Source organism: Aulonocara stuartgranti, assembly GCF_965226115.1.
Source record: "Aulonocara stuartgranti genome assembly, chromosome: 7".
Lineage (NCBI taxonomy): Eukaryota > Metazoa > Chordata > Actinopteri > Cichliformes > Cichlidae > Aulonocara > Aulonocara stuartgranti.
The window spans coordinates 56,635,372-56,650,643 of NC_138945.1; the positions used below are offsets into that span (position 1 = coordinate 56,635,372).

The 15,272-nt window shown below is 42.2% G+C and overlaps 1 protein-coding gene across 1 annotated transcript; it reads left to right on the top strand.

Moving 5' to 3' along the window:
* Positions 1 to 831: 831 nt before the first annotated feature.
* Positions 832 to 9,375, top strand: ciartb (circadian associated repressor of transcription b). The gene is made up of 6 exons (XM_082542120.1): positions 832 to 996; positions 3,077 to 3,539; positions 3,886 to 3,961; positions 4,474 to 4,552; positions 6,201 to 6,330; positions 7,709 to 9,375. Exons 2-6 carry the CDS (start codon positions 3,117 to 3,119, stop codon positions 8,099 to 8,101), a joined length of 1,101 nt encoding a protein of 366 aa, XP_082398246.1. The 5' UTR covers positions 832 to 996; positions 3,077 to 3,116; the 3' UTR covers positions 8,102 to 9,375.
* The last annotated feature ends 5,897 nt before the right edge of the window (positions 9,376 to 15,272 follow it).

Here is a 15,272-nt window from a genome sequence, read left to right on the forward strand (position 1 = left end):
TTACCTTCTCAAGAAAAGCAAAATGAAACAATTAATGACTAATTCCACTAATGATTCATCTTAATGCATTATTTACTTAGTCACTCACAACTTGGAGACATCTTATGTAATGTCTTGTGGTATGCAGAAAGCATTCATGTACTTACACAAGTACTGTATAGTTTCGCAGCAGGTACTTTCTCTCGTCTATTTCTCCTCTATTTTCTAAAAGCTAGTTACTTTGCAGGTCATTCAAATTAAGCGTGTTATCATTTTATAACGTTAAACGATAACAAAGTAGCCTTATATTACAGATTTAAATGTCAGAAATGACCTAATAATATATATTACATGGACAGAATCTTTCTTATAATAAATACATGTGAATCGATCTTACCAGTTGCCCTTTACTTTCTCCCCCCCCCCACTCACCACACCACCACCATTAGCAAACATATTTTAAATGTGCAAAAATAAGTGCCTGCTACACTCTACCGAAGTGTCCTTGGGCAAACTCATTAACTCTCACACTTGTTCCTGAAATTGCTGACTGCGCCTTTAGCAGTGCCGCTCAGCTTACTGACATGCCTCAAGTCAAGCATCATCATCCAGATGATATAATGCCCAAGAATGCCTGTAGAATGACCACAGCCAGCCCTGGCTTGACTTTTCACCCAGCTGCTGAAATGAAACCGATCCGCGTGTCCACGTGTTTGTGTCATTTCCATGTCATTTGCATATGTAAACCGGCCTCGCCTATTGCTCCGCGACTGCACTGAACGGAGGAGCCGATTGGACAGTCGGAGCCGCTCGAGGAGCAAATGGGAGCGCATGCTCCTGCTAGTCCCGCCCTCCCAGACACGTTGCCTTGGGAGAAGCAACACGGGCCGATCACTGGGTGTTCTGCCTCCTCTCTCTCACGCCGCACGTCCAGCACATCAGCTGCTCTCTGCCTACAGTCCTACTGGATTTACCGCTAAACAAAGGAAGAACGACCAGCCGCTCCATCCTGGGAAGGTAGGCACCCATGCTCATCTCCTTTTAATGCCCAGAGCCTCCCGATAAATATCACTTACTTTGTGTTTCTGAGGGGACTAAGCGATATCCTAGTAATATTATTATTTTAAATCATCCAGAGGCATTTCACACAGACAACCTGGTCAGAAAAACAAAGAGTTTGCGGTTGTGTTTAGTGCTGCGATATGGTAGCCTTCCCGTGACAGGGACTGGTATTCCTGTTTCATTTCTTTCTTTATTGTTTAAATATATATATTTATATTTTACAAATTCAGCATGCTGCCAAATTTACTGAGACTGATGAGGAAGTATATTGTGTCTGTTACCCAACTGATGTGAAACCCGCATTTAGGCGGACAGATCAGACCTGCCACCTTATCTTCCTATGCGCGTTTTCTCTGGCGAGAGATAACGACGTGTGAATATCTGAAATATTCTCGTATATTTCAAGCATATCGGCGTACGTGTTAAGCGCTGGGCATCTCTATTCAGGTGCCCCACCTACACAGGTAGATGTAGACGTCGAGGTCGCGGAAGCTAACTGGTATATATATATTTTTAAATTGCTTTATGGGACCACCTTTCCTTTGATTCAGAAATCCACGGTGTTAGCTGTTATCAGTACCTCCTACTGCTATTTAAAGTGTTATTAGAATATAACTGTAGGCCTATATGAGCATGCAAAGGCCCAGGGCAAGTGAATATTTAGTAAGCTCGCCATGTGTATGCTGTTTTTATCACAGAAAGAAATTAGTAGTAGCGTGGAGCTAGTCATGGCACATATATGTTGATATATTTTCTCAGTGCTATTGGATTCATTTAGAGTTAGTATATTAATAAGAAGGGCGACTTTTATACAATTATAGAGAGAAATTAGATTTTCTTTTTGCTACTGCAGTGTCTGTGCATGTTTTGTGTTGTGTAATACAGTATTACACAACACAAAACAGACTGACATTGCAGTAGCTTGGAATTAGATTCAAGATTCTTTGGGACTTTGCTGAATCTCTTCTATGGCGCTCAATACTCACGTGCTCCTGTAAATCATTGCTTTGATTTAGAGCAATGATGATGTATATGTTTTGCGTTTTATTCAGTATATCAGTAAATGTCCGCTCCACCCCTCCTCTGTAACAATAAGATCAGAAGGCGACAAAGAATCAGGGAGCAATTAACCCCTCTACCCTCAAATTTTACAGGAAGCAAGAGACATGGCAGTCCTTAACTCTGGAAATCCTAAAATGATCTCTGTGCTGAAAATGCTGTTCTCACTTCCCCTCTTGTAATAAACACAGAGGGAATATACTGCAATTAAGCCTCCGTGAAGAGCCTTTAGTTGGATTTTCTTTTTTATTCAGAAGGCGTTCATTGCTGAAGAACGCTTCCCATTTTCTTCAATCTCTTTTTTCACCCCACAAGTGTCACTTGTGTTGATGGGAGGTCTGCGGTTCGTCGAACTACTAGTCGTCATGGTGGCAGACCTCTGCCCCTTTGAATAAGCAAGCGAACGAAGTGTATGAATGAATGTGGTGGTAGCAGCTGGCAGGCCAGCTGACAGAAGCGGACTGAGGGTGGTGGGGGGGATAGTCAGGGTAGCAATTGTGAAATTTAGAAATGTGTTTGTTTGTGATGTGAAGACGCTTGAGGGTTGCAGTGAAAAAAATTTGGAGGGACAAATGACGTGAGCCTCCCACCCACCACCCTCCGAGTATTGGATGGGGCACGGGACCGTTTGCTGTTTGCTTTTGATGGTGGCTGGCCTGTGTTTACTGGCTCAGGTGTTGCATCTGCAAAACAAACAGGTCATTGTGGTCCCAACAACTGTTATCTCACTGCCACCATCTGCTCCGAGTACACTGCTGTCCCTCCTCTGTCTTTATTGTTATTTCTGCTTGGCTGGAGTTTTTTTGTTCTTTCTTGACTTTTTGCTCGAGAACACTACATTTGATTATTTTGGCTAAAGGCCTTGATGTAGTTAATTTTTAATTTACTGTTTCTCGTCTCCGCATCTGTTATCGCTGCTCCCTTTAATATGTTTCGTGTTGTTGCAATGTAATAACGGTGAGTTTCTCTTTGTCAGGTCGGTGATGGTCAGTGCTATTTAGACCCTGCAGCTGAGGATGTCTGCTACAGATTCGGACAACTCCATTGACTGGCTGGCTAGCGACAATGAGGATAATGAGAACGAGCAGGAGCCTGACTGTACCAGAAAGCACAGCCAGACAGAAGCTCCTTTATCCCCCTGTGCCTCTTCGCACCTGGGCCCGACTGACAGCAGCTGCCGCTGGAGCAGCGACTTGAAGGAGGGCGACGGTAACTGGAGCGGGGTCAGGGAGGTCTCCAGCCGGGGATCTCCCGGCTGCATGGAAAAATGGGACAGAGACACCGCCACTGGACTGTGTAAAACACAGCAAGGAGAAAGAATGAATGGCAACAACACTCAGCAGGCACTGAAGAGACCCCGCGGCTCTACAGAGGACGAATGCAAAGAACGGCAGCTCATTGCCAACATGTCAGAGAAAGAGAGAATTTTTAGCAGCAAGGTGAGCGCCTCTGTGGTTCATGTGTGCTTTCCACAGACAGTGGTTGACAGTGTCAGCAAAACTAGCGCGTACCCTGTCACCCAGACTGATTCCCGTAGTGGTTTTACAGAGTGCTTCCTGCATGACATTTCCAGTAAAAATGACCTTCCCCTATTTGCTATCCGTTTCTAAAGAACTAGACTTTTTCTGTCTTAAGTCAAACAAAGCTAGTTAGTCATGGAAAGTTGTTGTCAATTAATATAACAAAATGAACTGGGGGGAGGCTGATTTATTATGAGCTTATCAGAAAAGGTTTTTAAGTTGTTTTATTACCCACTAACACTAATAAATCTGTTATTATTTTCAGTGCATGGAGTTACAATGCTACATTCATCCATTGTCATCAATCTTGAATGGCCTTCGTTCAGGGAGATACAAAGAAAGTAAGTCAGCATTTAATATGTCTTCTGCTTCACACACAAGATATTAACCTGATTGAACACAAAATGTCTTAGTTGAGTCTGTTTTTCACGGTCTCTTTTGTCTCAGAAAGAAAAAAACAATAGAGCGCATAGACTACGCAAGTCTTTGTGGAATAGGTGTCCTTGAGATATGAGCGCGAGACGTCTGAAACATGCATTGTCGTAGGACTGTCATCTAACCACAAGCATTCCTTGTATATGTGCGCATGTGTGTGTAAAGTGATGCAGTTCTTGAGTCAGATAGGCATTATGAGGATCTCTGAAAGAGAGCACCGTGTTCAGGCGGGCGCAAAAACTGCTTAGTTTGGGATCTTAGTCAAACCCGAACCTTGTGTGACCCAGCACTTCCTGGCCACAGAAGCAGGGAGTCTGTTCCTTCACACACACATTTCACACTACCCATCTGCTGAACAGACTCAGCCCTGCTGTCAACACAGTTCATGTGGCTCATGCTACAACTTTCTTCTTGCCAGGACTCAGCAGTTTCCAGGAGAGTGTCGCCATGGACCGGATTCAGAGGATCATGGGTGTTCTGCAGAACCCCTACATGGGGTAGGTGACCCACATTCTGCCCTACATGAAACAATGATAATCGGTACTTTGACATAAATGTGTCAGCGTAGAAAATCTGTGTGCTCTTTTCACTTGTGGTTTCAAACCCGTGTGAGAACCACAGTGCATCCCCCAGCATACATATACAAGGGCTACCCAATACTGCTTGCTATCTGTGGGTCGAAGTGGTCTCCGTTATGTTTCTGACACATGGCTCACAGCAGGTTGCTGCTACCCCCGCACATTCAGGATAAATTTACTGCAGAGATGGCTGCCTCTCACTAAAGCTGGGCATCTTGTTAAAAATGTATCAGGCTTCACTGTGAGAGCGGCCCACTTGTGTCTGTGTGATTAGCTCTCCACCGGCCAGACAGCATAATGGAATATGCTATCACCCCTTTCAAGGAGAAACTCTTATAGTCCCTGTTTCCCAGTCAAATTTAAAATGTTTTGATATTTCACATTGTTAAATGGAAAAAAACTACCAATTCTCAAGTCCTTATGATCTGATTTTTAGTGCAGTTTTTTCCCCACACATATAAAAAAGAATATCTGTCCATTCATTTGCGCATTTTCTTAACTGCTGAATAGAAAACTTCCATATCTGATGAACGTTGCTATCAAAAAATTCCAGAAACTCGTGTAATATATGTTTCAATTATCTGGAAACAGGAAACTGTCACATTTGAGAAGCTGGAAAGTTTTGAGTTTTTGATTTGAGTAATCACTTTAGAGCATAATTTCACAGAGCGATTGCACTCAGCGATCGTATCAATACTATTTGATTACACTGAAACGAAATCCCAGCATCGTGTACAGTTTAGCTGTGAAACTGAATAGGAATCTTTGGGGTGCAGTTAGCACAAGGCTTTGCATCAAGGTATATTAGACAAAGTGCTCCTGAGCCTAGCGCAGACTAATTGGAGCCCTCACCCACCAGCTGCTGCCTCCATAAGGGAAACAAAGAGTGGGTGTGGCAGCCTCCCTGCAGACAGCCAGGGCAGAGGCTGGAAGGTGGACTAAACCCCTCCCTCGTGTCTCTCCTGGTGTCTGCTCTGTGTTGCCAGCTGGCAGCCCCTGGAGCAACACAATGGTAGATAGGATCAAAGTGACTTTTTTTTAGCAGCCACTGTGGCGGATAATCTTTCACATGAATTTAACATGGGTTGGACTGAATATAGCAGGAAGGTCCCGATCGTACGGCCCAGGCTAATCCCCGCTCGCCATCTGGTTCTGACGGGCAGCAGTTAAGGGGGATTCTGACTGCGCCCACCTCCGACGTGAACTGCGTCAACTGTTTTATTTTTACACTGACGCTGTGGGAGAACGTTGTGGCTTTGGCGTTTATATTTAGAGGCGAGCGGGAGTATTATACGCCAGTCCACGTGTGAGCTCAAAGCATGTGAGAAATGTACTTAAGACAATGTTCCCCTCCCCACACACGGAGAGCAGGCTTTGTTGAGCGAGCGAATGTGTTCGCTTGCTTTTCAAGAGCGCATATTTCCTGTGCGAGCTTGATGGGGAGGTAGATTTCAGAGAAGAGGTTACCAAGATTTTTGCTCGATTACTCAGATTCGCGCGCGATAGCTTGAGTAAATAGCTCTCTCTCACTCTCTGTTTCTTTTCTTTTTTTCACCTCTGCTTCCAGGGAGAAGTACATTAATATCATTCTTAAAATGGAAGAAATGCTGAAGAGCTGGTTCCCTAATGTAAAGCTTCAAGAACACCCACTCACTGTCACCCAAACAGAGGAAGCTGCTCCCACCAAGAAACTGAAGGTAAAGTTAAAAAAAAGAAGCTGTTGTGTAAGAGCTCTTCGCCTAGATAAATCCCGCTGCCAAGAACATATGGTGACGACGCAGTGAAAGAGCGACTAAAATATCTATTATTATTTAATCACAGGTCTGGAACAGGGACAGGAGGATTAAAAGCTATTTTTACTGAGGTATTACTGCAGTCTCAGGTTCACTAAGAACAATGACAGAGGAGAAAAGGTAATTTTGGAGGAGTGTCCCTAAGGGGATAAGAAAGGTCAGGATACTTTAGAACATTCCTTTGCATTTAATTGGTGAGGAATTAGTCCCGACACACCCTGTCATGAACAGGATTTTATGATCTACATTAGGTTTTTTTTATTCTTTATAACTGACTACACCCACTATGATCGATACTGCTCATACCAGATCCCTACTACCAAGTCTGATTGCTACAGTGTGTAAATTATGCAGGTGGTGCAGCTCAATCGGAGGAGGTTCCCAATTCAAGTATTTCTAGTAGCGCGAGCGTGGCTGAACGCAGACTATGTCTTGCTCTGTGCTACGTGTGAGAAAAGAAAACTGGGGGAATTCTCACGGATTATCTAAAGATGGTGTGTTTAAACAAATACACAGAGAATTATCGCCCTCAGAACCGTGCTCATAATTTTGGTCTTATTCCTGCCACGCTCTTCAGCGTGTTATTTACTTTCTGGATAAAAACATCTCATTGGACACTTAGTGTCCGGCACCAGATGGCAGACAAAATAAGTAGCTTTTCAACAAGCTGGGGCTTCTAGTAACTAAACAACAAGATCCTCAAGAATTAGTAGAGGCCAAATTACGGTTCAGAGAGAATATTTTAGAAACAAAACTCAAAATTAATGCCAGTGTTTACCCCTAATGTTAGATATTAAACAGAGGAAATTAAATCATTTTGAGGCGCTAATACACTGTGTACATGTGTGTTCGGGTTGTTGCAGCGCCCCACCCAGATTTTGGGGCTTATTTGCTCTCGGGCCATTTTTATGGCTCCTGCAGTGTGTTTAGGGGTGGCTGTAGCTCAGGAGGTAAACCAGGTCATCTGCTAATCGGAAGGTTGGTGGCTTGATCAGAGTGTGAACGTTCGATGGAAAGCACTTAGAGGAGAAAAGTGCTTGTGGTATAAAGTGCTTTGAGTGCTTGAGTAGGAAAGCGCTATAAAAGATCAAACCATTTACCGTTTTAGTGTTGCTTTCAGCCCTTCCATTATCTGGGCCTCACTCAGATTTCTGCACGATGAATATATTATTTATATTTCAGGGTCCTTATAATAACTAGATGGACAGCAAATGAAAATTAGGTCTTTGTAATCAATTAGAATCATCGCTGAATAATAAAACTTTTTTGTCATACTCAACAGCTGTCTCCAGTTACCACATCTGCAGCAGCGAGCGCCATCACTACTAGCGATCCTCCAGCCACCGCCAAAGCCCTGAGAGTCACAGATCTCACTCCTCCTGGAGCTTACTCTGCCAATAATCTGAAGTGGCTCCACACGTCACCCATTTGCTCTCCCACAGCAGAGCAGGCCCAGGCTGGTCCCAGGCCCCTGCTGACCCCCAGTGACAGAGACCTAACGCAGGACAGCGCCGTGTCCTCCAGCACAGACAGCCAAACTAAGACAAACTTGGTGCCCAGAGGCCCGCCGCCGGGCAAAATCAACGCGCCCTGTCTAGAGAGGCTTCTAAAATCGACGGACAGCATCATCACACGTAAGGGAACAGGGCGTTTGACGGACAGCAGCTGGTCCTAGTCCACACAGAGGGCTCGGTGTAAGCAGCGCGCAGAGGAGCCCCGCCTTGCCCACCCTGCAGGGAGCCAATCAGCTCACTTAGCTCATTCCAGCCTTCAGGAGAGATGAGAGCCTTCAAAAGGGATGTTACCGATTCCTCTTTTAATATGGAAGCGGTGTCGATGAACAATGTGACTTTTCTGTACGGCGGTGTACCCTCTCTAACACGACAACTATCTGCTTTATTTCCCTTTTTGTTGACTTATCTCTTCTTTTTTTCCCCCCTCTTCTCTCTTTTTATTTTTGCACTCTTCAACAGCGTGTGTGAGAGTTGGAAGGATAAATTTCACATGCCGTGATACCGGAGAAAGTATTTTCACAACTGAATTTGTTCGCACTGGCTTGTAGATGTAAAAAAGAAAAAAAAAATACAGTCTGAGTATCTGTGAAGCTGCCATTACGAGTGAAAGGGAAAGAACTGAAGGAAAGGTTTGTGCTGAAAGGAAGGAAGATATGTCAGTGATCTACATATTGTTGTGCTGAAAATGTGGGTGAAATGTGATGTTGTTCCCCTCCCCTCCCATGACTCCACTCTTAAGTTTATTGATGTGACTGTTACTCATTTGTATTCTTTATAAATAACTCTTTTGGTACAACTGTTCTACCTCAGCGAGCACCACGTCACGGTTAGTGAGTAAGAATGTGAACACTATGCTCAAAGTAAGGACACCTCGACAGAGCTACGGTGAGCCACCAAATGGCCTCTGACGACAAGGTCTGCAGCGCAAAGTCTCCCCTCTTCTACAAACGGAGGATGCTGTCTCAGTGGGGATGCTCTCGTGGCCTGACTGGTGCCAGTGTAAAGAATGTCAACTGCAGATTTCTTTTTCGAGTCTCCCAGTAGAAGGCAAACAGTGCCTGTAACGTCAAGCTGTGCCTGTAAGCTGGTTTAATAAAGAGAAAGAGAGAGAACCGTTTGGAAACCTTGCTCCTCTGTCCTCTGTGGGATGTACAAATCAGGAATTCTCACTCTCCTGCCGTTTTCCTGTTTTGAGTAAGTTATTCAGATCTCGCCAACTATTTTCTGTGGTGAAGCAGAACAATAGCTTTTTTTTCCTTTTTTTTTTTGCCACAGAACTGGACAGTATGTTGGACCAGCGGAGAGATGGACAAGCTTTTTTGTCTGTGTAAATCTTACAGGAAGGTTGTCAATTTACCCTGAAAAGTGGCCTTTACAGTGTGAAATTTTATACTTTCAAAATAAATGTGGTTATATTTGTTTGATGCAAAACAAATGGCTACAGATTCTTCTGTTGTGAAATTTCTTAACACTGTAAAGCCTAAACCATGAAACACTAGTGTGTTTATTGAACCTTCTGACAAATCTTTATTAGAAGAATTTAAACATCAAACTATATATGAGTATTAATTTACAGATTTTTGTTGCCTACTACAACTTATTCCAGCTCTTCAGGGAAAAACAATCACACTGATGATGTAGAGGTCTCAAAACCTGATAAAAATCCAGGTATTCAATATGACACACTTGGTTTTCACCAAAGGTCTTTCAAAGGTTGACGTATAAGCAAAAAGAATATACACAATGGCCTGAAAATAATTCTCAACCAAGAGCTAAACCCGCTCAATTATGCATCAAAGACCCCCCAAAGAAAGAAGAAAAGAGTGCTATCTGATTAATGTCGTAGTTGGGCCAATTATAGGGTGAGTCACTCAAAGCGAGCCTACTTCCTGAGGGAATAAAAAGATTTATTGTTTGCAGGGTAGGGTTTCATCTTCTTTGCCTCAGTTGTGCTGTACAGGCAAAGTGAAATTACTGCTTGCAGGGCTCAGTATCACTTCACATTTCTCAGAAAGTGTTGCCACGCTGTGTTTTTACATGCCTGTAGACAAAGAGGAATTCCAAGCGCACAGTTTTTCACAACCTGCAAGAAAGAGGGAGAATGGCTCTGCCTGTGCCAGATTTCACGTTTGATTTGCAGATTAGTTCATGAAAAAGGCAAGAAGCAAGTCTTTTATACTCTCGTGTGTGGCCACGATATAAGCATTTAGCTCCACTTCTAAATGTATTTAGAACATATTTGCAATCCAGCAAGCAAATGCCTCATGTTTGACAAAAAGAAGATGCTTTTTTAATTTTATTTGTTAGGCCCAATTTTTGCTTCTGAACATTTTGTGAAACCACTGATACCTCTGACTGTGGATTCACTTTCACTCAGCTCATGTCGAATTTTGTTTCTGTCAGTAAGAACATGTCATGGCCACGAGGTCTGAAAATAGAAGCATGTGGGAGTTCTACAGCCTCGAAAACAACCGTTCAGGAAGTTAAGGAGAGAAAAAATGGTAGCGATCTACCCCATTTTCATTTGTGCTTCACTAAATTACACATCAGCGAAGCACGTGTCTGTTTTTCCGAGCTGAAAGGCTTGATTTGGTCGATTAGCCGCACTGCTTTGTTTCAGTGTTGCTGCCCCAGATCTCATCTCTCAGGAAAAGGCTAATGGTCTGGACTCACGTGCACAGATGACCTGACAGCGTTCGTGTCCATCGACAGCTGGCACAGATCGCCCAGAAAGTTGTTGTTATGAATGATAGGAAGCGCTGCATCAACAAAAGACAGAACTCTCAATATAAACACCCTGCCAATAATGAACTTGTGATGTGATGTAATGTGCTGGGAAAGTGCATGGAAAGCAAAGTGCTATGAATATAAAAGTAAGTAGGTGCAGGATTCTGCAGACTGAGATGGGTGAGTTTAAAAGTACTACGAGAACATGCTCAAAAAGTAAGACTAGAATTTCTCATTTAAAATCATTTTAATAACTGTGAAAGATCAAGAACTGCCTACTCTACTAGAGAGTTTAAGAAAAGGTAAGTTGTAAGTGCACAAAAAATAACCAAGTACCAGAATACATCAAAGTGATGGTAAATTAGATCCTTAATTTTTCAATTATGTTCAACAAAGCGGTACCAGAGTCACCAGATAACATTATAGACCAATTCTACCATGGACAAGAAATCTCATTGCTTTCCTTTTTAAAGGTCCACAGAGGTTATGCTGCACAAAACTGATTGATGTCTGAGGGTTTTTTTGTATGTATGGGCAGAACTACAAAGACCTAATCATTACTGCAGCAGCAGAGATTGGAGCCTTTTATCAGAAGCATTCAAAGGCGAGTGGGAGAGAAGAAAGAGGGTGGACAAGGGGTCTGTGGTTCCAGTCACAAAAAGCCACAAGGAATAATAAATAGGGCTTCATTTTCTCTAGCTGCTCTTTTATTGTAAAAAGGCCCTGATTTGAGCTCCAGCTGGGTTTAAAATGACGAAGGGGGTGAGACTGAATCACAGCTAAGGTGGCAGAGCTTCCCCCAGCAGTAGTTATTTATACACCTACTGTATTTATAATCCTCCCATCCAGAAAGAGCCAGATGTGGTGAGTGTGAAATCACTAACAATCCAGTCAATTCATGATATCAAAAGAAAGGCCAACTGCTGCAGTACAGGCAGTGAATAAAGGGCAGATATTTGCTGATGGTGGCATTCGTTTAAAAAGCTTCATGAAATTGTTAAGCATTCAAACCTTCTGTAATGTAATCATTCCTTTTGTGCTGATGCTCACCGTGGCTCTGCTCTTTTAGACTGTAGTGTTAAAAGACCCAATCACACCATTATCACAGATATTACATAATTACATGTTCTGAACTGCCATCAGCATGTTGTGACCTAGCAGCATGTCAGACCTAAACAGAGAAATACAGCCGTACACGTTTGTCGCTCACGTGATCATATAAGTGCAAAATCTATAAATAAATAAATGATTGATTCTCTAAAAAATGTGCACATTCTTGCACCGGCGGGTGAGCAGCGTGTGACTGTCGCAGATTTTGATTTGGGCTGTGCAAAGCAACAAATTGACTCATTATGTTATTATGAATTGCGGCTGATTCATTCACACTCCACAGAAATAATGGTCTCATCTGTCAGAGGGCTGAGCGCTTTTAATTAAGAGACCTGTGAACCCAAAATATCCCCCGTCCAATTATTAGAAGAGCAGGTTATACAAATGGTGAAAGAGCTGCGACAATCCATGGCTGCTCCTCCGCAGTCCTCGGTTTGCTTATCAACCCTCCATGTGCAGTTTAATATGAACTTCTTGTCTCATCTTCCACTACGCAACCTGAAATTGAATTTGGTGTATGGTTTGTTGTTACGTTTGATTTCACAGTTAAGTGATACGGTATAGTATGAAGTCAGATGCTGTTTTTGCTTTTTTTTTTAACTGATATTGCACTGGGAACATTCTGGTCTCCAGAGCCAAATGACCACCAAGTACATCGATGCAGACACCAGGGGTCTCTGCAATTCAGTACAGCGCTATTGATTTTCCTGTCTCCAGAAGGTTATCCTTAGCCCTTTCAGAAAAAAAAAAACCAATGTTCGAGCAGCACCACCGCCATTCCGCGTGGGTTTTACCAGCAGCACCTTTTTTTTTTAAATATTTCAAACATCAGCAGCAAAATGCTGAACTACATCTTCAGAAAACAAAACGTTTAAAAGACTAAACATAATGTGAAAGCTTCATCACAAAAACTGTAGTTATCAAGGACGCTCTTCTATGAACACTTTCAGTGCATGCTGGCAGCAGAAATGATTGGGCTCATAAATGTGATACTTAAACATTTGATGCAGGAATGATAGCTATGGTGACAAGTCTGTTGTTTTTTCAACACAAGGCCTCAGAGACTAATTATGTGAGCAAAACATCATCGCGCCCTGACACCACCACCATCATCCACATATTGCCAGCTAATTGTCTGCACTTAGTCTTGTAGCTGAGGAGAAGAACTGATTCCTGTATAGACTTACTTGAAATATGTGAAGTATAATCTGGGAAGTCCTTTAGTTTCATATTCTGATCTGTTTCCAGACATCTACACGTGACAGGAGGCAAAGTGTTCCTTATAGCAGAGTGCCTTTGGGAATACTTTCATATATAAAGGTTCACAACACTTTCAACAACCACTTCACACAATCAGACGTCTATTTTAACTTCACGGGAGGCTTGAATCGACTTGTTAAAGTGGGTTAGGATAATCATTGTGGATATGTAGAAAGGTGGAACGTGTAATTTGTATTAAGAACATAATAACATGCCTTTGGCAAAAACAAAAAAAGCAACATGATGATAGATATTTGTGTGAGCCACAGTTGTTTGTCCAGGTGCAAAGCATACTAACTTTGATGAAAAGGTCAGCCAATCAAATTTCCTTAAAGGGGAAGACTTGTCATTCTCGGTATCGCAATGAGCAACACTTGTCACCTCCCTGTGGTCTAATTGCAAATGTACCTGTGATGCACATCGCTAAAGATGAAGCAGTGAGAGAGATGAGATCACTGATATGCCACCCAGTGACATATCAAGAGCACAACCACCCACACACTCGCCCACCCATTAAGTCTCATTTCCAAGAATAGGGGGCAGACTGTGCTCTTGTAGGTATGAATAATGAAAGCAGCCTCCAGGAGCTCATTTCCAGAGAGTGATCATCAGTAAAGTACGGCCTAATGATCACACAGATAAAGTGAGAGGCTGGCATTCATGATTAATGCCCTCAGGTCTGTCTCCACAGCTACACGGCCTCTGCCATCAGATCTTCTGATGCGCACTGACCACAAAGCATCAGGTGCATCAAGGAAAATAAGATAGACCATAATTTACATGAGTCAGCGCATCGCTTCGTTCCTATAACAAAACTAGCTGTAATATATCATAGAGCAGATATAAAGAATAAGAAAACATGTTAGTTTCAATAAAGCTGTAGTATTTTGTTTTATCTGATATGTAAATGCTTTTTAGGCACCAACCTATCACTTGATATGATTTTTATGTAGCTTGTTTAAATGCCTGTGTGCTTTTTTGATGTCTAATTTACAAAATAAACTCATTTTTAAAAAATTCCTGATGCATGAATATCTTAAGTAGTCTTCAGGAATAGTTTTCCAGGCTTCTTAAAGAGTGTTTCTTTTGATGTTGGCAGCTTTTTGTTCAGTTGTCTGTTGAGATGATCCCACACTGTTTCGATAATGGTGAGTTCCTGGTTCTGGGGAGGCCAATCCACGAATGATAGCGTGTGAAAAACCAGGCTGTTGCCAATCAGATGCTTTCCAGGCAGTGTTGTGTGGTGAATAAAAATCTGACAGTACTTTCAACTGAAGGGCCGGATGCTCAGATCCTGTGTCAGATCTTTGCTAAATCATTTCCTATTTCTTAAGGACATAACTTTTAGATACTGTTCATCAGCCGTGGCAGGCCACTTCTTCTTTTGCCTTACACTTGTCCAGTTGTCACATTTTTTTAAGAGCAGACTACACACTATGCCATATGAGCATATGAAATATGCCACATTCTCAGTTAAATTCTCTTTGGGAATCACCTTGCAAAAAATACTGTGTTATCTTTGGCATTTTTTGTAGAATGAGCTCAAGAAATGGGATCAAGCAATGTTTTTGTGACAGGCTGCTTGTAACAAAATGCATAGAGCTACAATTTAAAATACAATTTTACAGTTTTGCTAAGTCCTCTTTTTGTGTAGACATACGGAAAACACAAGTCATCCCTTGAGTTTGGTTGCTTCTTTGCTTAAATGATTAACAGGTCAGTGTTAAGTGGCTTAACAAAGAACAAATAAATAAAAGGCACAAAGAAGAGAATGAAAAAAATAATTAAAACAAAACCTTTTACTCAATACTGTATATGCATGGTTTTCTTTAGTTTAATTGATTTCTTTTTACTTTTCCCCTAAAATAATTTCTTGTAACTATTTATTTCAGGGTATATGGTTGTAGTTTTTGTTATGCCCACTAGATGGCACCATAGTAAAAGAAAAGCACAGCATATCACTTTTTTGCTGCAGGCAATGGCCTCAACATCGCAGACACAGTTTTTTAATGGTAAATTATTTATCTACAGCTCACCAGCAGCAGCATTCATGTTCCATTAAAAATAATAAGAATACCAATAATGGGCCACAGTAGCACCAGGGGCCTGACCCATTTAAGTGGAACGGGGTCATGATGTAAATAATTACACCTGTGTTTCCATGTCAGAATGGCTGGGTAGCTGAAAAGGGCCTATTATGCTCATCATGTGCTAACACTGACACATCTCTGAGTC

Excerpts from the sequence above, each read along its gene's own strand:
- ciartb (XM_082542120.1), top strand. The coding sequence starts at position 3,117 with ATGTCTGCTACAGATTCGGACAACTCCATTGACTGGCTGGCTAGCGAC. Across the intron at positions 3,540-3,885 it reads AGAGAATTTTTAGCAGCAAG|TGCATGGAGTTACAATGCTA; the intron begins GTGAGCGCCTCT and ends TATTATTTTCAG. Across the intron at positions 3,962-4,473 it reads TTCAGGGAGATACAAAGAAA|GACTCAGCAGTTTCCAGGAG; the intron begins GTAAGTCAGCAT and ends TCTTCTTGCCAG.